The sequence below is a fragment of the Panicum hallii genome, chromosome 5 (genome assembly GCF_002211085.1).
Source record: "Panicum hallii strain FIL2 chromosome 5, PHallii_v3.1, whole genome shotgun sequence".
Classification (NCBI taxonomy): domain Eukaryota; kingdom Viridiplantae; phylum Streptophyta; class Magnoliopsida; order Poales; family Poaceae; genus Panicum; species Panicum hallii.
Window position 1 is genome coordinate 2,129,011 of NC_038046.1, and position 18,291 is coordinate 2,147,301.

An 18,291-nucleotide genomic window follows, 5' to 3' on the forward strand; every position below is an offset into this window, starting at 1 on the left:
TCGTCTCATCTCAACTCCAAAACCTCGCAACAACCCCCGTGAGCGACCAACCCCACCCCCATCCTCCCCTTCCTCGCAGTTCTCACCAACCCCGGCGGCGATGACCGGCACGGTGTCCAAGCTGGCGGCGCCCCGGCCGGCGGCGGCGCTGCTCCCGCCGGCGTCCCTCCGCTCCGCCACCCTCGCCTTCGCCCCCTCCCCGCGCCGGTTCCGCGTCTCCATCGCCGGCCGCGCCAGGAGCCCCGTCATGTGCGTAACGCCACCCTCCTTCCCCTCTCCTCTTCCTCGCCTTGTGCGCGCGCCCTCTCATCAGTGGGATTAGATTTGCGGTTTGGTTGAAGTAGCGGTTGCATCCGTGCGCGTGCTTGAGTGGGTGGCTGATTTTGGCGAGGTTTGATTAGGTTCGAGCTGTTCGTCTCTGCGTGCTTTGGATGGGAGGAGATCGGTAGCATCTAAGGTTGGTTCGCGGGCTCATGCTCCGCCGCGTCGAGGCGTGGCGTAGCCCGCCACGCCGCCTGATGTGGCGATAGAGACGCTCGGATCCGGCCCGGAGCGCTGCCCGTGTCTGCGGCCGTTCGATGGGGAATGGTCGGTGGCGAGCTTTCTGGCATACTAGCTTCTCGAGTCGCCGTGCGGGTGCGAGATCCGTGTGGAGGTGGCAGAGACCAAGCGCTGAAGCGCTCCTATTTAGGTGCCGTGCCTGGAGCTAGTTGCATGCTGCATCACGGCTGCACCGCTGCACACAGCCGCTTCCTGCTTCTCCTGTGGGTCGCTGACTTGCTTGTGCTGGAGACCTCTTGGTAGCAGGCAGGCACACGCAGCCAAAAATAGCAACGCTTTCTATTAGCCTCAAAAGAATTCTAGTCATATACCATCCTTGCTTCAAGAGGAGGGATACCAGGAACGCCTTTTGGGGTATGTGGTAGAGAGTGGTACTACGAAACTGATAGATATGTAGGTCCATGTCACTTGGGTGCACACTTACTACTTCCTAGCAGTGACACAAGATTTATGAACTCCCTGAATCAATAGTACTGTGGTCTTCTGGTCTAAACCTAGAACAATTCATCACACATATCATCATCATTTTTGCCATTCAACTAGCCTGTGGACATGAGCTTACTTGGTGAAATGCAATTTTCAGTGCGATGGCTTCTGCCAAGGAAGGGAATGGTGCTACGACCAAGAAGACCGCACTTCATGATCTCTATGAGCTCCAGGGCCTGTCCCCATGGTACGACAACCTCTGCAGGCCTGTCACCGACTTGCTACCCCTTATCGCCAGTGGTGTTCGCGGAGTTACCAGCAACCCTACGGTAATCCTCCATTTCAACCTTTTTTGTGCATATTGTACGATCACTCGCATATATGTGCCTTCACACTCCTAACCCTGTCCTCAACATGTTGCAGATTTTCCAGAAAGCCATTTCATCGTCAAGCGCATATGATGATCAATTCAAGCAGCTCATTTCAGCTGGAAAGGATGCAGAGAGTGCTTACTGGGAACTTGTTATAAAGGATATCCAAGATGCGTGCAAACTTTTTGAGCCTATCTACAACGAGACAGATGGTGCTGATGGGTATGTCTCTGTGGAGGTGTCTCCTAGGTTGGCAAATGACACTCAAGGAACAGTTGAGGCTGCAAAGTGGTTGCACAAAGTGGTCAACCGCCCCAATGTCTACATAAAGATCCCTGCTACTGCGGAATGTGTTCCTTCTATCCGGGAAGTCATCTCTAATGGCATTAGTGTCAACGTCACAGTAAGTGCTGAGTTCTTCCTTGCCACTGCCTCCTTATGGTATTGTTGTGGTAAAACTATGTCTTGCAGAACTGCTGTCAAGCTTATTGATCACAAGTTCATTGCTGTTACTGCAGCTTATTTTCTCTATTGCAAGATACGAGGCTGTGATTGATGCTTACCTTGATGGGCTAGAGGCTTCTGGTTTGAGTGACTTATCTCGAGTTACCAGTGTTGCATCCTTCTTTGTCAGCCGAGTTGACACCCTTATTGACAAAATGCTCGAGAAGATTGGAACACCTGAGGCGCTTGCCCTTAGAGGAAAGGTAAATAAAATAAGAATCACCTGCTTCTTAATATTAGGACTTGGTAAATTGTCCATGAAGTTCTGCAATATGACATCCCTCTTTTCTGCCAGGCTGCTGTAGCACAGGCAAAGTTAGCAAATCAGCTCTACCAGAAGAAATTCTCTGGCCCAAGATGGGAGGCTTTGGCAAAGAAAGGTGCCAAGAAACAGAGGTTGTTGTGGGCATCCACCGGCGTCAAGAACCCTGCTTATCCTGACACCCTTTATGTGGACAGTCTGATTGGACCTGACATGGTGTGTTTGCACGATGAGTTGCATGGATTGAATTAGTTCGAATCATAGATATGTTCTTTTTCTATCATCACGCAAGGGCCACAACCTTGGAATGATGCTTAACATGTGTTATTCCCTTCTGCTTTCAGGTCAACACTATGCCCGACCAAGCGTTGCATGCATTCATAGACCACGGCACTGTTTCAAGGACAGTTGATGCGAATGTGTCCGAGGCAGAAGGTGTATACAGTGCCCTGGAGAAGCTTGGCATCGACTGGGATGAGGTGGGGAAGCAGCTTGAGCTGGAAGGAGTGGACTCGTTCAAGAAGAGCTTTGACAGCCTACTTGTGAGTCTGCAGGAGAAGGGCAACAGCCTCAAGACGGCAAGCGTGTAAAACTGAAATGATTTGGTATCGGCAGGTGAACGATTACTAAATAAAATGCTAGCTCGCTGGCTCTCTTAGTTTTGTGACTGTACGGATGCTCTCGGTTCTCTGAATCAGCTTTGTATTCTAGGCTTGCCTGGCTGTCATTGTGTAACCAATGTTCATGGCTTGTAACTGCTATGCGCTATCTAATAAATATTTTTTGAGCAAGTTATTTGAGTCTGGATATGTCATGTTTGTTTTATAGATTTTTTTTTATCTCGGAAGGTAAATTTTATTTTTACCCACGATATTTTGATTCTTGAATCTCTGATGAGGCAGCGGATTTTTTTTCCATTTTAGCCTTTTTTTTACCCTAAAATTTTGATAAGACTGGAAACATAATTCAAAGAATAAGCTTATTTGGTCACGACAATCAGCTGGGCATACTGTCTGAGTCATACAAATCTACTTGGCGTAATAATTTGAGTCACACTGGTCTCCTTGCCGTGACTGGCCTCTTGAGTCTTCTTGGAAATTTAATTGTATAGATGCGGTTAATAAAAATTTAGCCTAGAATATGCTGTTATTAAAACTTTAGATTTTAGAAAGGCTAAAAAACTGCCAAGACTAAAGTTGGCTTGCAATTATATGCGCTCTGCGATGAATTGTCTCCGGGAAGGACACTTCAGGAGACGAGACAATGGTCTATGCCTTGCAGCAGGATGAGCTCAGAGCATTTTACGCACTTAAGATGCACCATGCACCATCAGACAGGCAACAGAACTCACCAGGCAATCAGTATTAAAACTGGGTTAATCTGTGCTTCCATCCTTGAACTACCATTTGAGAATATAACCAAAGATCGGGCAAGCAAATTCTAGCACGAATTTTAGTAAGATCATCATTTCAGTACATGTAAGAAACTGATCTCGAGAAAGAGATCTATTTGGACAGCACATAACTATTATTTACAATTCCTTGGCATTCCATACTGCAGACGATTTCCCTTGCTCTGATGTGAGGTGCTGCAAAATGCTATCATGGGCTCTCGCAAAACTCCATTTCCTGCAGTGCAATCAGATTGAAGGATATATTGTCAGCTCAACAAATAGTATAAAAACTTAGGGAATGATGATAGGCGATTAGCAATTGTGATCTCTGTTTGCGATTTGAATACTATAAGTGCTGAATTATCAGTATCATACCTTGCAACAAATTGGACATGTATCACTTCTCTCCATCCATTCATAAATACAACCAAGATGAAAATGGTGACAGCATTTAGTAATAATTTTTGGATTGTCGGGGGTATATTCTGCATAGTGAATTAATCGTAATGGATCGGTCAAAAAATGTTCAGACACCAAAAATAAACTGCTATGTGTTTAGGCAAACTTATAGGAATACAAACCTTCCAGACAAGTAGGGCACACATCCTCATCTTCTGAACCGACAACTGCATAGCTGCTACTGTAAGCTTTTGCAGACAAACTCTTTGTTGATTCAGAACGATGGACCTTATATTCACCCTCATTTTCAGTACTGCTCCGTTTCTTCTGAGCAGCTAAATGCTCAATACCAGAGCTGCTGCCATTGCGTCTAAGGGCTACCGACTCTTCTTGTGCGAGATTTATGGACTTCTCACGCCTTGATACCAGTCCCTCTCTTTGAACACGGGCATATCTAGGATCAGCATCATAGGGGGGTGGTCTAGAAACAAGGTGATAAGTTTCAGCTAGCGAACTGTCATTTATGCTAGCACTTGGATTAGCGGATCCCAGTGGAGCAGTCCCTTGGGCTGGGTTGCTTGGCCTAGATTCAAGCCTCTGGAATGTTGCAGTATACTACATAGAACCAGGAAATGGAAATGTTACAGTTATAACAAACAATAGTCCAAAATATGATAATAAACAGACCGAACCCTGATAATTCACTGGCAAAAATGTAACTAGATGGACTTGCTTCATTACAATTATATCATTTATCTACAACATAACTAATAAAAAAGCATCCCTAGGTCTATCTAGCCATGTATGTATGTTCCTTTTCCACTTCGTCCATGCTTGCCCCCCTTTTTTTTCAGGTAGTTTTTAGTCGTGTTCAGAAGATCATTGCATGTTCACTACGATTTTGTACCCTTATATTCAATATCCATAACTGGTAGTACCTAATACTCAGGAAAATGCAATACGGGCAGCATACATCATGTGTTCAATAGAACATATGCATCCAGTCAATGGCCAGCATACATGATCTCTTGACAAAAACGAGAAAAGCGCACATGACTGTTGAAAATTATAGGCTAATATCTAACTCTTCACAAGCATGGTCAAAGAACTGGATCATATCAACACGCTAGTCCCAATAGTGAGATGTAACAAAATGCCAGCATATCAGCATTCTGTACGACAGAAGTAACAAGTCCAATGCATGTAAATGTAAGTGGTGATGTTTTTGGTTATAGAAAATACGAAAAACTGATTATGCATATTACCCTGCCAAAAATGTTGTGGAACAAATGCCTCAATGGCATGCATTGCCTATAGATAGGGTTGCTGGGATGGACATATTCCTCAAAATCTTCAGTACTGAGGCAACAGCAGAATCCACCCATAATTCACTGGAAATTGCATTGATTAGAAGTATCAGAGTCTGAGTTAACGGACGTAAATAGGACTAGTTCTGAAGCTCCCACGTCCAGAACATTATCATACGTGGAGACAACTAAAGGAAATAACATAAGGTATAAGGGAAAAGAATACCTCTGAAGTTGCCCAGTAATCCCCCTGGACAAAAAGAAAACGGTTGGTACTAACTACGGAGCTGGAACAAAATTTCCAGGCGGTTGTGGACAACTGAGTCTACCATCAACGATAGCAGTAAAACATTAACCAAGCTGCAACCAAAGGAGATGAAAGGTGCGATCTTTAGATTACTGCATTGAGAAAAAAAAAGACCAAACATTTGTCACAAAGGAGAAGAGCAAAATCGCAATAAAGGTTTAACCCCAAAAGTATACTGATGCATGCGCCATTTTTTCTTATACACCTTTCCAGCTGCAAGATAGATGCTTTCATTGTGTAAGTTTCAGGTACTATATCAGTTCATAGATACATTATAGTTTGAGTGCTGAAATTCTAGATACTGATTGGATCGTGGGTGCATTATACTTGCATTGGCAGTTTGATGCAGGAAAAAGCATAGGAGTCACAACTGCACCCCAAAATGCTACCCTTGATTTCTGTAAAAAAAAAGGTGTACATATTTTAGGGAATCCAGAGAATGAAGCCACTGCCCTGGAAATACAATTGATGTGCCTGTGCAGCGTTAGAACGGCTGAAAGCATCCTAGGTTAGGCTGCTAGACCCTTGCACCTATCAAGGGGATTAAGTAGTAGGAGTAGAGCGAGGTGCTTGCTCAGAGCATTGGCAGCTCCGAACACAGTGACACGCAATCCTACCAGCGGCCGATCTGCATCTTATACCGATTGCCGATAGGCGTGCAGAGGAGTCCCACCGCAGCCAATCGCGCCGGCGGCGGCGCACTGGAAGGGCGCTGCGCTATGACCGGAACACGGACGCCGAGAGGGTAAGGGAGAACGAGCAACGCCGACAGGCTGGTGGTTCGGGGACCCAGCACCGACTGACAGCGGCAAGGAAAAATGAGGAAGGGGCGCGCGGCGCGGAGCTCACCTCTCCTACGAACCCGCCGGCTACGGCGTCGGCGGCGGCGGGAGGGTAAGGGGGATTCTCGAGGCCCGGGCGGGCGGCCGCGGCGCCCAGGGCGGGGGGAGGGAAAGCGGCGAGACGGGGAGCGAGAGAAGCGGAGACTGGAGGGGGAGTGCTGTGCTGTGCTGCGGAGGGGTTGGGGTGGAGGCGTGGGGAGCGCAGCGAGGAGCGGAAGGGTTGGTGCGCGTGCGGAGTCGCTCGCTCCCGGGCCGGTGCGGTGGTGGGGTGTCGCTGTATGGTAAACTCCACGCCGCAACGGACCCCAGCACAACCCAGGCCAACGTCGCAGCTCACAACACTGCATTTTCCGCTGCAATGTCTGTTCACCGTCACAGTTCTGGCACATTATTTTTGATAAAAAAGATCTGGCATATTTTCTGCATTGTACAGCAGAGGTCCCTCATCATTCTTTTTTTTTTCTTCACAAGTTTAATCTTATTCCAAGATGTAAACCACCCATAGTTTGGGTATAACCAATCCGCTCATCGTGTGCATCGTATGCTGAAGCAGCCGGATGGCCAGTTGGTAGCTTCATTCAAGTGGCCTGACAACCTGCACGGTATGCTCTAGGGATGCTGCTGCCTTGTTGGCTGTCATCAGAAGCAGAACAGGAACACCGTGATCCGGCGGGCGAGTTGAGTTGGCGGCCACATGCCGCCGCCTCCGCCTATCCGTAGCTGCTGCTCTGCTGGCTCCGTTGACACGTTAGCGCGCCGTGCTCTTTTGTTGGGCTGCTACAAATCGTTTTGGCCCGGAAACGAGCGAATGGACGGATGGATTTTCGTGCTGCAAGGCCCCTCCTTGGTCCTCTGTGCTACTTATACTTGAAAAAGAAAAGAAAAAGAAGAAGAAGAAAAAATTTACTGAGAAAGAAAAAAAGTGGTTCTATAGTTACGAGTTACTCCGCACGTATATATACCAAGCGTCTTAGTAACATTACTAATGTAATACAAAGCCCAACAAAATCTCTCCTACAGAACGATGCAGGTCGTTTTGATTTTTCTAAATTCATAGATTTTATTATACATGTAGACATATATCATATATAAATACATAGCGAATATAATAAATCTAAAAATCCTAAAACAATCTATATTTTGGAACGAAATCATACATATAACTAGACGATGCAAGCCTTCATCGTCTTCGTTGGATAGGCTACCATGATCGCCTGATGCTGCAAACTAGCTAGCTGCTGCATCAATAATCACCGGTCTGCATGCATGCCGCCATTGATCATCAGGGCCTGTACAGCCTGCGCAGGGAAAAGGAAGAAATCAACGTGTGTAAATGAACTTTAACATTCACTGATCCTTTGACAGAGGTGGCAACACAGCTAATTTCACCACCATGTCCATGTTCATTAGGATGCCCTAAGTGCATCGTAACGAAGATTTCTCAAGTCAAATGGAATAATTCTCGTGAGGATTGATCGAGAAGCGAGCCGTGTCGCAGTTGGGCGAGAGCATCCACATACAGCCTTTTCTTGCCGGGTCACGGGGCGCCCATGGAATAAACAACCTTGGATGTCGTAGCTCGGTTCGTCAATTCCAATGGACAGAAGAAGAGAATTTCATATGTGCACTGTTTATTTGGTCATTCCAAACGTGCTTCACGCCACCTGTTCTATTCTACGATGGCATTATCTCACTGCTTATATCTTTATCCAGCAGTAGAAGCAACAAGCAAAATTGTTCAGACAAATTCATGAGTCATGAAGCAAATAAAACTACACAAACACAAAGGCACCATGAGAGAGAGAGAGAGAGAGAGATGTATGACGCGTAATTGCGTAGTATGTACCTCTCCTTGCGCTTCTGGAAGAACCGCTGCAAAGATCTCTTGCTTGCAATGGGCATCTCTGCGTTGTGGGCAACAACACAACAAGAAAGCCCATTATATATTCTCTTGCCTTTCCTTCCTAATTTCCAAAGCATGCACGCACGGATGTACGCTTTGTTGCATACCAAGAGATGATTATAGCAGTACCTTGTCTCATCTTGGACAGCAACTCCTCGCCGTGGTTCGGCCGGCGGGGACTGGGGCGGCAGTCCTCGCCTCCCTCGCCCGCCGCCATCTTCAACAGATCCTCCGCCTGCCGTCATGGCCACGCGCCAAAAGACACAAGGAATCAGGCAAGACTATCGAGTCATCGGGTTCGGTTGTACACAGAGAACACATGGACGACGAGACCTTATCTTGGGGGAGGTGGAACACGGCGACGCCGCCGTTGTAGAACATCGTCAGAGGCTTCGTCGCCGCCGCCGTCCTGGCGCCAGCGGTGGCACCGCTGCAGCGCCGGTTCCATGAACAAGGAAGAATAAGGTCTCGACACCGACGTCATAGCTGAACGGTGGCATACATGCAGACACGCAGCAGTTCGATCTATACTACTACGATCATCGGACTGAGTTTTACCTGCTGGCCAGGAAGAAGTCGCCGGAGGAGCTTCCCATCTTCGTCTTCGGCCACGGCGGCGAGGATCCCACGGCGAGCACTGTTAGTTAGCCGGAACGACGTTAATGGATCAGTTGATGCGACACAATATATACACACACAACACAAATTGACATGATGGAGAGCAGCCAGAAAGCACTTGGTTCCAGCCCGACCGATGCGATTACGCGCAGAAAGGCGAATCGACCCGAACTTACTATACCTTGAGGCGGAGGCGGAGGCGGAGGCGAGGAGGGGGAGCAGCGTATGGTCAGCTGATATCCATCCGGCGCGTGCTCGGTCGCGCCCGTCTGTCTGTCCATGACAGCCGCGTACGAGCGAGCAGGTACAGACTAAGGAAGGGAGAGGGAGGAGGAGACGGATGGTACAGGGACAGGGGTGCTTGCTTTGTGCTTGGGAGAGGCAGACACTCGAATGGATAAACAAAGAAATGCTTTTGGAGTACTTTGTCTGATACAGTATTGATTAATCGATCCCGGTTTGCATTCTGAAAGAAGTTTGAGAGAGAGCACGTGTAAAATATGGCCGTAGCAATTAAGCTAGCAAGCAGCCACCGCCCACCGGCCGCAGCAGGAGGAGCAGGAGCAGGAGCAGGATAACACGCTACCGTGTCGCTCTCTGGTTTTGCCACGAATAACACAACTGACGAAACACAGGCATGCAGATGACAGCTGCTGCTACCGAGTCCGGCGATCGCCGGAACTGCCTCTCGCCTGGTACCGGCGAACCGGCGCCGGTTCAGATCATCTTGTCACAGTTTCTTTCTTCAGGGAAAAAGCCAAACTGCATGCATCAAACACCTGCAGTACGGTGGAGTTCTCGATTGCTTACGAAGAAAGGGGCAATGGCTGTCCTGTGCGCCAGGTCCGTCTCTCGTCGACGAGTCCATTTCAGCACGTGTGTATCCACTCGCATGTAGCTCCTATGATCGTGTCACCGCCTGAATAGAGCCCAACGACTTTGCCTCCTGGGCGTCTCGTCGCCGTGCATGTGCCTGCTGCCCGGTTGCGTCGCGTCCTACTTCCTGTTCGGGCCATCCGGCTACGCACAGACCCTTCTCCCTGTCCATCTTCCATTGGTTGGGTTGCAATAGCCAATAGCTCGTCCCTTGTCAGCCAGCACAAGACCCACCGCCCGGAGAAGGAAATGCGTAGACGACACCTCGCCTGTATCCTTGCTAGCTGCGCGGAAGAAAAAAAAAAGGAAAACCGGCAGGTAGGTTTTCATGCAACAGGAAAGTAAGAGCAAGCTTTTGAGACGACAATGGCGGCGCTTTTTCCTTTTTTTTGAGAATGACAATGGCGGCACATTGGGTTTTACTATAATCACTACGGCGCAGTGGGATACCGACGCGGGAGCAGCCCTTGGTTGTTAAATGGGCCCTTCAGCCAGCCCAACCGCAAACGACCGACCGCCCAACACTGGATCAGGGCAAGCACCATGCTGGGCCTACTTCCGCCCGCCGGCGTCGGTGGTGGAAGCAATTGCGGGCCGGTATGCTCCACGTGAGCCCAAAGCGAAATCCATCGGCTCCGTGAAAAATTACAAAATTACAGCCCAAATAAGCCCATATGCATGAGCCCATTGACACAAATTGCCTCCGTAACAACAATAAAAAAAAACAAGGTGAGGCCGGAGTTTGGCAACTGATGGCTGGAATGTGCGCCGGAGTGGCCTTTTGGCTTTTGCTGCCACAAGCTGGAGTTTTATGGAATCTGATTAGCAATCCTGCACGAGTGATAAGCAAATCGATGCAGCAAAAAAAGAAAAGGGAATTCAACACCAACGAATCATCGACAGGATGAACAGCGATAAACAAACTGCAAGGGAAGGAGTTCGGAATTCCCGGCACCACAAGGCAGGCAAGCATCCAAACCCAAAAGAATCTCCGCCCATCCAGCAAACGAATTACCAGTATATCTGTATTTACTATTAGTAGCAGTTCACTAAACTAGATTAGTGTAGAGGATGATCATTAGCGGCCGTATTATTGCTAGTAGCGTGGCAGCTTCCGTTTCCTGAACCCCCTCCCCTCCCATCCCCTTCCTTCCCTGCCCTTCTTCTTCTCCTTTCCCATCTCGCGCTGCTCGAGGAGGTGGCGGCGGGAGGACGCGAGGGAGTGAGTGGGCGGGGCGGCGACGATGGTGGACGTCTCGCGCGTGCAGAAGGAGCTCACCGAGTGCAACCGCGACCGGGAGGTCTCGGGCGTCTCCATCGCGCTGCACGACGGCGCCAACATCTCCCACCTCACCGGCACCATCGCCGGGCCCGCTGACAGCCCCTACGAGGGCGGAACCTTCGTCATCGACATCCGCCTCCCCGGTGAGCCACCCGTCCTCCTCCGATCCCCCCCCCTCCCCCACTCCGCGCCTTCCTTCGATCGGATCCCCCCTCCACCCGTCCGCCTCGCCCTCGCCCTCGCACGGGTGGAATTGCAGATTCCACTCCCCCGGGCGATTCGCGGGTGGGTGGGTAGATTGCCGCCACACGCGATTGCCTCTCCTGTGGAGGGGGTTCAGGGTCGATTAGGGTTTGCTGCCTGCGAACTCTGCGCGCTCCTTCGCTGGTCCGGATTCCGGATTAGGGTATGGGTGGGTCGGTGGCCGCATCGCTGCTTGTGGATTCACCTCTGCTTCGCCGTGCAATGAAGCACCTCATCTGAACAGCCAGGCAGATGTGTATGTTCCAAGTCCACACTTGTTATTGTTAACACGCACCGCTTCAATGTGCATTCCACTTTTGTATCTGTTCTGGTGTAACTGTTCTGTGGTGTCGTGTTTGTGCTACTTTTGTTACTTGTTCTTACTCCCAGAGTTGAATGTTCCTGTGTAATGTCGTGTGCCAATAACTAAAGTTCAATAGTAAGGGATAATGGTGTTAGAAAGCCTAACTGATTTCGATCTTTGGTTGGCAGGTGGATATCCCTTTGAGCCTCCAAAGATGCAGTTCGTCACTAAAGTATGGTATGCAACCTTACTCCCAGTTGTTTGTGTTGTGGACTTCTCATTCTCTTTACATGATGTTCCTACATATGTGTTGTGATATTTCCTCAGATCAGGAACAACTAGCAGTGAAAGATAATTCATATCCATTTCTTCAGATTTTTTATTGAGTGATCATTATCATCCCATTTTGTTACTTGTGCCCCATTATTTTTCTAAGTTCTGCTGCCCTCTGCCCTCTCATAGGGCTTTTTTTTTAAAAAAAAATAGTAGAGCTCTGACTTCTGCAATCTATCTTAAAGGCATCCTAACATCAGCAGCCAAAACGGAGCAATTTGCTTGGACATTCTGAAAGATCAGTGGAGCCCAGCTCTTACTTTGAAGACTGCATTGCTTTCCCTTCAAGCTCTGCTTTCTTCTCCTGCACCTGATGATCCTCAGGATGCTGTCGTTGCACAACAGGTCTGAACTGGTTGTTTCCTGTTTGGTTTTATTTATAGTGCACTATATATTTTATTTAGCCAGTGAAGCTACAGTTGGTTGGGAGTTAAATTAACATAGCCTGCCCTTGGTGGATTCCTATGAACAGTGAGTCTGACTATTTATCCAGAAAATATGTTTATGTGCTTATGCATAACTGCATCATCATGCCCTTGGTTGAAATTGAATAGCATCATACAGTTTTGCAGCAAAGTAAGTATGATTGTTCAAGGTGAGTTTGTAGCATCCATCACATGAGAATGCTGCCTGCAGCGCACTAGGCAATTTTATAGATTCTTTTTCCCCTTATGCAATGAGTTGGGTATTTGGGTATTTTCTCCGTGTAGTGTTAATGCAGATGCAAGACAGCAAGATATGGTGTAAGGTAGTTCTATTCAGTTTTCAGCAAGCTCTTATGCATTTAGATGGTCGACAGTCGACACAGATCTATATTGCTGTATGGAAAGCTCGGTGTAAGAAGTTTCTAATCAGCTGTTTGCGATGTAAATTCCACTCCTGTGCTAGATTGTTTACTATTGCGCATGTCCTGAACCAAACTGAAGGGTAGCTGATTCCAAGGAAATACACCATATGTCATATTTTTAGTGAATAAAAGCTGGTGATTGGCCAGCAACACAGATAGGTGCTTTCTGTTGGAGTGTACCAGTGATATTTTGATGGTTACTTTGCTAGCCAGAATAGGATAATAGGCTATTGGATACAGGATTGTCCTTAGTAACTCCCTTCTGTACGTACTGCCAGTCCAGTGATGCAGAGTGTAAGCATAAGCTCTGAGAATTCACTGCAATAATGAATGGAACAGTAGGCCTATAAAGCTGCAGATGAACTTATGAGATATACTCAACTGAATCGTTATTGCCGACCTCCTACCTTTAATTTCTTTGTGTTGACTCTTTTCTGCAGTACCTGCGTGATTATCCAACATTCGCTGCTACAGCTCGCTACTGGACGGAGGCCTTCGCAAAGAGCACGTCCACTGGCATGGAAGAGAAGGTACTGACAATACCTGTTCATCATATCATTGTGTATGTAAGACATGTACGTGTTGATGAGCAGTAGTCACCTTTTGTTTCTGCTGATGACTGCAGGTGCAGAAGCTGGTTGAGATGGGCTTCCCAGAGGATCTGGTGAGAAGTACCCTGAAGAGTGTCGATGGCGATGAGAACATGGCTCTGGAAAAGCTCTGCTCTGGCTGAACCAACCGTATGGTGGATATATGAAATGTAAATTGCATCCCCATTGGTTATTATATAAGAGAACAATGCCTGCTAATTCCCCTGCTCTGCCATTTCAGTGTGACCGTTTGTTGAGACAATATATATAGGGGATTGGACCATGGGACTCGTGAAAACCGCCTTATGATAACTTCAGAGTTTGTTCCTTTTTTTTCCTTGTCTTGTCTCACATGTTGTATTTGTGTCCCTGGTAGCCTGAATTATCGATGCTGATACGCTTTTCATTTCGCCCATGGGATCCTGGTTAAATCTAATGCAAATCATCAGTTTTGTCATAAAACCGAGCGATCAGAATGTGATGGGTAATCTCTCATATTTGCTTCTCATGCCGTTATTTGTCTGAGTGTGATTGGTCATGACTGCTACTAGCCGCCGTTGTCTGAAATGCTTATGCTTCCGTTGGTTTGCTTGAGGAGTCGGCCGTGGCGCGTTTCTTTGTCTGGACGCATCTTGTGCCCGGTTACTTGCGCGGCTGCTCAAGTCCGAAAAGTGGGAGAGGAGATTGACTGCAACATTGTGGGAAAGGGGGATCGCATGCTGCTGTTTCACGCAGGAAATGACTGGCACCGCATGCGTCGAAAGCTGATTCTTCTGGAAGAAAGGCATCAGGCATGAGGTCAGGACTAAGACATGACGATGTCACGTTTGATTATGTTTCCTGTGGCTTGTAGGTTACTAGGTTGTAATTTACTGCCGGGAGCCATGATTAACTGGGATTACATGACAACGATTGAGGCATCATTATCACTGCTTAGGCGGGCCCTGTCTTACCGGTTACACTGGCAGTGACGGGTGTTAACCCTGTGCTTTACCAAACTGAGAGTGTTTTACACCTAAGCATTACTCGCCCTTCGGCCCTTGTGTGGTTCAGCTATCAAAACTGAAACCTGTCAACTCTGAATAGTATAACTTTATTTTTCTACAGATAGGTGGCACTGGCGCAGATATGCTCTGTAGCACTAGAAACAAAGTTTGGTTCTTCGTCTGGCTGTTCTATTTGGTCAAACACGTTGAGAGAAGCCTAGCTCCAAGGGTTGACTCGATCGAAGAGGTCGAGCTCGGTCGTAGGTAAATGAGGGGACCGTTGACTTTGAAAAATCACAGAAAAAAAAATCTGTCAAGCCTAATCTGTCACGGTTAGGGGAAAGAGATCACAGCCACGGTTTCACACAGAAAAATCTGGAGGGGTCATGTATCACAGGCACGATTTGACACGGAAATCCTAGGTCTATCTCTCTCGCTCGAGTGCCGAGCGCTGAGTGGCAACTAAGATGCCGAAAAGGAGCTGAAAATGGCCGTGCACTAGCGCAGCTCCCACATCTGTCTCCACCAAGCAAGCCATACGCCGCGTTAAGTGTCTCTAACCCAAACATCACACGCGTCGCCGTCGGCCATTGAAGACCGGCCGGCCGCTTGCTTGACCCCCAAAGCAAGGCATCATCAGTCGATGTGTGTGCGACGAGCAAGCATTTATCCATGAATTGCTCGATCATATATAATATACTATACTTATTGGCAGCCTCCAGAGTCAAAGACAGGAGATATGCGTACAGAGAGTTTGGATTCAGGGACTAACTAAAATGGATGTTTGGATATCAATTAGAGAACTAACATAAACTAACTATAAAACTAACAGTATAAAACTAACTGCAGAAATAGAGATGAATTTAATAAGTCTAATTAATCCATCATTAGCATATGTTTACTATAGCACAACATTGCCAAATTATATTCTAATTAGATTTAATGGATTCATCTTGTGAATTAGTCTCCCAGTTATGCAATTGATTTTATAATCAGTTTATATTTAATACTTCTAGTTCTGGTCTAAACATACAATATGACGGAAGTTTAGTCCGAGGATCCAAACACACTCCGAAGATGACATGAATGCTGACGCTGACCACTCAAGGCACGCGGATCAGGATTTCAACGAGGGATTGGTGTCCCGGCGAGACTTTTGGGGGGGGGGGGGGGGTGGTGCTGGCTGAGGTGACGGGCCGGTGCCGTTGCCGGCTGCCACAGGTGTTGGCAGCCAGCCGGCCAGGCAGCCGTGCGTGATGGTCTGATGGAGTTGGAACCACCCAGTTGCGTGGTGGTTAGGCCGGAGTCGGGAGTCCAGTCCTGTATGGCGACTTCGCTTTACAGTCAAAGCTACGCGCGTATTTTCTTTTTCTTTTTCAGAGAGTGGTTGGCCATCAGAAACTGTGAAGGGAAGGGGAATTTATCTGATCGTCTAAAAATCGCCATGCACCGATGCACGGTCAGGGTGTCCGGGTGCAGCCCGCAACGTTGATCACGAGTTCCTTCTTGAATCCCACGTTCGTCAGACAGCTCAAATTACAAGCTGCTGGTGTTCTTGTGTTTTCAGAACAGGTTCACATTATAGTAGCATCTACCATGTTTACTCCATCAAGCTCCAAACAGGGGCTAGCTAGCTCCCTTCTGACGCTAGTCATGCTGCTACAGCATAGTACTTCGCTTTGGGGCTTGTTTTCTCCAACTAACAAGACCATACTACACATGCCGCTGCAGTTAACATCCATAAACCCTCTCTGATTCTTAAACGATCGGCGGCTTAAGCGGGTGAAGGCACACAAGCAGCCAGGAACATGGTCAACGGCTCAACGCTTCTGCCAGGCATGCATGCCCTGAGTGAAGTCACTGCACACTCAAGCCTGGCTGAGTGAGACTGGAATTTGACTGCGAAGACTTTCAGCCAGGTGTGGGTGAAATGCAGTGCGTAAGGAAAAAAATTTCTCCTCCTTTTATGAGGAAATGACTTGTGATACATGCGACCAAATAGGACAGAACAGCCACAATTTGACAGCCTTCGTTAACACCGAGAGCAAAAGGAAAAACAAAAGATGTTTAAGGCTGTTCTGTCTAGCTTGCTGTCAGGGAGTAACTGCTGCAGTTGATCAGGGTGGCGCAGTAGTCTCTGCATGCTGTTGCCCCAGCATCACTGCAGAATGCAGGTTCAGTTTAGTTGGGTTGAAGTTGAATGAATGGATGGATTCGTGGCTGCTGTTGCAAGTAATAACGGTGCCGTGGAACGGATGCACACGGATGGCTACTCCTTAACAAACCGATCTCAGCGCCGATACGATCTACATCTACACGCATCTAACCTGTTTGCACCCAGCTCTTCCCCCATTTTTTTCTCTCTCATGGACAGTTTGATCGAGAGGCCATGGAGAATCTTGTATATGAATGTTCAACTGTTTTCAGGTAAGCTCTACATCTTCTAGACACATACTCATCCACACAGGTAGATGGCAACTCGTGAACAACCGAATGAACCCCCTGAACATGATCTACAGGCATCTAAACTATTTGCAGGTCATGATCTGGAAAAGAAAAACTATTTGCAGGCAAACTCTTCGGGCAGTGATCGCCCGAATAGTATTGTTCAGTTGTTTCAACCAGATTAAAGGAGAAGGCGGCAGTTATGACCTACGAGGACTCCAGCACCAAATCTGATCGCTCGTGGAAGGATTCGGTGACCGGTTGGTGTGTGAGTGAGCCGAGCACTACCACTTATAGCCCAATAATGATCTCCATCTTTCTGCGCATACCAACAGCAGCAGATTGCTGAATGCTGGGTCGTTCGTCCGGCAGGGAACGTCGATGCGATGCAACTAACCCTGACCTAAAGTTTGGCCGCCCACTCTCACTTCGATCTTCACTAGCTAGGCTGGGCTGGCTACACCAGTGTGATGTTACTGTCACCCGAGCTGTGCTGCTCGAGCATGGCTGCTGGCTTGAGCTGGTAGCTGACACGCGGCAGAGGTGCAGGCCCCAAGATCTGTGATCCTGCGCCCGGACCCGTCAGGAATGAAGAGAGATCACGATCGATGATAGGTGCAGGGAAAAGGAGAAAGAGAAGGCTGCAAAAGGAGGAAGGAGTTCTGAAAAGAGTATTGCTCTACTAATTTGATTCCGTTTCCTACGCTGATAGCTACTGTACGTGCATGCAGCGGGTCCATCACGCATACATGGAAAACTGGGTTCAGGATCCAGACATCCATAAGGGAAACAGCATCTGTTTGGAAACTTGTTCGTATGGATTCTCTGAGTAGCTGGCTAATGAGGGGAGTATTTTTTTCTATATAACTTGTAGCAAAAATTCAGAACCAACTTGTAGTGACTTAAAATAATTTTTAATTGTTTTGCAAAAGATGGATTTTTTGGCGCTACAGGTTAGTATTATGAACTGAAATGTCTTTATTCCCGTGTAAAAGGAGCTTTTGAATTTTGACAGCACTTCCGTGTCAAAGTGTGAAGTGTGAACCCCTTAATTCCGGAGGAACCTTTTCTCGTCAAAACAGATGGGTCCCCCTCATCTATCAACTCAAATCTTCAAACCCTAGTTATTAGGGATACTCCTACAAAAGGACTTAACACAATAGGGTCACCCATTTTAGTAGCCTTATTATCCTAAATATGGTTTCGTCGAAGAAATCCTTCAAGATATGTTAGTTCACAGAATTGTGTAAGGTCTTACTCCTAAATATGCTCTACTTGAGATGGCATAAGAACGTTGAAAGCGGAGTGATATCTTTATTTTTAAATATGTGACATCGCATATTTAAAAACAGAGAGAGTATACCTAGCAACTTTTTTTCTTAATAATTGTTTTAGTTATCATATCATCAGTCTCGTAATAAAAAAAACATGCATAGCTTAGGATAAGAAGCATCAGTCATAGTTTCCTATACATGAATTCAGAGAGCCTAAA

At 47.4% G+C, this 18,291-nt stretch overlaps 3 protein-coding genes across 6 annotated transcripts; 2 read left to right on the forward strand and 1 right to left on the reverse strand.

The window, feature by feature from the left end:
- On the forward strand, positions 1 to 2,933 carry LOC112894898 (transaldolase). 2 transcript variants are annotated; one of them, XM_025962741.1, is made up of 6 exons: positions 1 to 249; positions 1,145 to 1,316; positions 1,411 to 1,761; positions 1,877 to 2,065; positions 2,158 to 2,340; positions 2,469 to 2,933. In XM_025962741.1, exons 1-6 carry the CDS (start codon positions 101 to 103, stop codon positions 2,712 to 2,714), a joined length of 1,290 nt encoding a protein of 429 aa, XP_025818526.1. In that variant the 5' UTR covers positions 1 to 100; the 3' UTR covers positions 2,715 to 2,933. The 2 variants fall into 2 exon arrangements, with proteins under 2 accessions (XP_025818526.1, XP_025818527.1); XM_025962742.1 differs by lacking the exon at positions 1 to 249 and adding an exon at positions 897 to 915.
- Positions 2,934 to 3,549: 616 nt separating this feature from the next.
- LOC112894199 (E3 ubiquitin-protein ligase At3g02290-like) lies at positions 3,550 to 6,613 on the reverse strand. 2 transcript variants are annotated; one of them, XM_025961829.1, is made up of 6 exons: positions 6,380 to 6,613; positions 5,450 to 5,583; positions 5,182 to 5,307; positions 4,099 to 4,531; positions 3,893 to 4,002; positions 3,550 to 3,752 (listed from the first exon to the last, which is right to left on the reverse strand). In XM_025961829.1, the coding sequence occupies exons 3-6, from the start codon at positions 5,299 to 5,301 to the stop codon at positions 3,726 to 3,728; spliced, it is 690 nt and encodes a 229-aa protein (XP_025817614.1). In that variant the 5' UTR covers positions 5,302 to 5,307; positions 5,450 to 5,583; positions 6,380 to 6,613; the 3' UTR covers positions 3,550 to 3,725. The 2 variants fall into 2 exon arrangements, with proteins under 2 accessions (XP_025817614.1, XP_025817615.1); XM_025961830.1 differs by lacking the exon at positions 6,380 to 6,613 and having other exon boundaries at positions 5,450 to 5,602.
- A 4,260-nt stretch (positions 6,614 to 10,873) lies between these two features.
- LOC112892275 (ubiquitin-conjugating enzyme E2 27) lies at positions 10,874 to 13,777 on the forward strand. 2 transcript variants are annotated; one of them, XM_025959430.1, is made up of 6 exons: positions 10,874 to 11,194; positions 11,787 to 11,835; positions 12,117 to 12,276; positions 13,219 to 13,308; positions 13,404 to 13,518; positions 13,610 to 13,777. In XM_025959430.1, the coding sequence occupies exons 1-5, from the start codon at positions 11,014 to 11,016 to the stop codon at positions 13,509 to 13,511; spliced, it is 588 nt and encodes a 195-aa protein (XP_025815215.1). In that variant the 5' UTR covers positions 10,874 to 11,013; the 3' UTR covers positions 13,512 to 13,518; positions 13,610 to 13,777. The 2 variants fall into 2 exon arrangements, with proteins under 2 accessions (XP_025815215.1, XP_025815214.1); XM_025959429.1 differs by having other exon boundaries at positions 10,884 to 11,194; positions 13,404 to 13,712.
- The last annotated feature ends 4,514 nt before the right edge of the window (positions 13,778 to 18,291 follow it).

Excerpts from the sequence above, each read along its gene's own strand:
- LOC112894898 (XM_025962741.1), top strand. The coding sequence starts at position 101 with ATGACCGGCACGGTGTCCAAGCTGGCGGCGCCCCGGCCGGCGGCGGCG. Across the intron at positions 250-1,144 it reads CGCGCCAGGAGCCCCGTCAT|TGCGATGGCTTCTGCCAAGG; the intron begins GTGCGTAACGCC and ends TGCAATTTTCAG. Across the intron at positions 2,066-2,157 it reads CGCTTGCCCTTAGAGGAAAG|GCTGCTGTAGCACAGGCAAA; the intron begins GTAAATAAAATA and ends CTTTTCTGCCAG.
- LOC112894199 (XM_025961829.1), bottom strand. The coding sequence starts at position 5,301 with ATGGGTGGATTCTGCTGTTGCCTCAGTACTGAAGATTTTGAGGAATAT. Across the intron at positions 4,003-4,098 it reads GTGCCCTACTTGTCTGGAAG|AATATACCCCCGACAATCCA; the intron begins GTTTGTATTCCT and ends TTCACTATGCAG. Across the intron at positions 3,753-3,892 it reads CATGTCCAATTTGTTGCAAG|GAAATGGAGTTTTGCGAGAG; the intron begins GTATGATACTGA and ends ATTGCACTGCAG.
- LOC112892275 (XM_025959430.1), top strand. The coding sequence starts at position 11,014 with ATGGTGGACGTCTCGCGCGTGCAGAAGGAGCTCACCGAGTGCAACCGC. Across the intron at positions 11,195-11,786 it reads CATCGACATCCGCCTCCCCG|GTGGATATCCCTTTGAGCCT; the intron begins GTGAGCCACCCG and ends TTTGGTTGGCAG. Across the intron at positions 13,309-13,403 it reads CCACTGGCATGGAAGAGAAG|GTGCAGAAGCTGGTTGAGAT; the intron begins GTACTGACAATA and ends TGATGACTGCAG.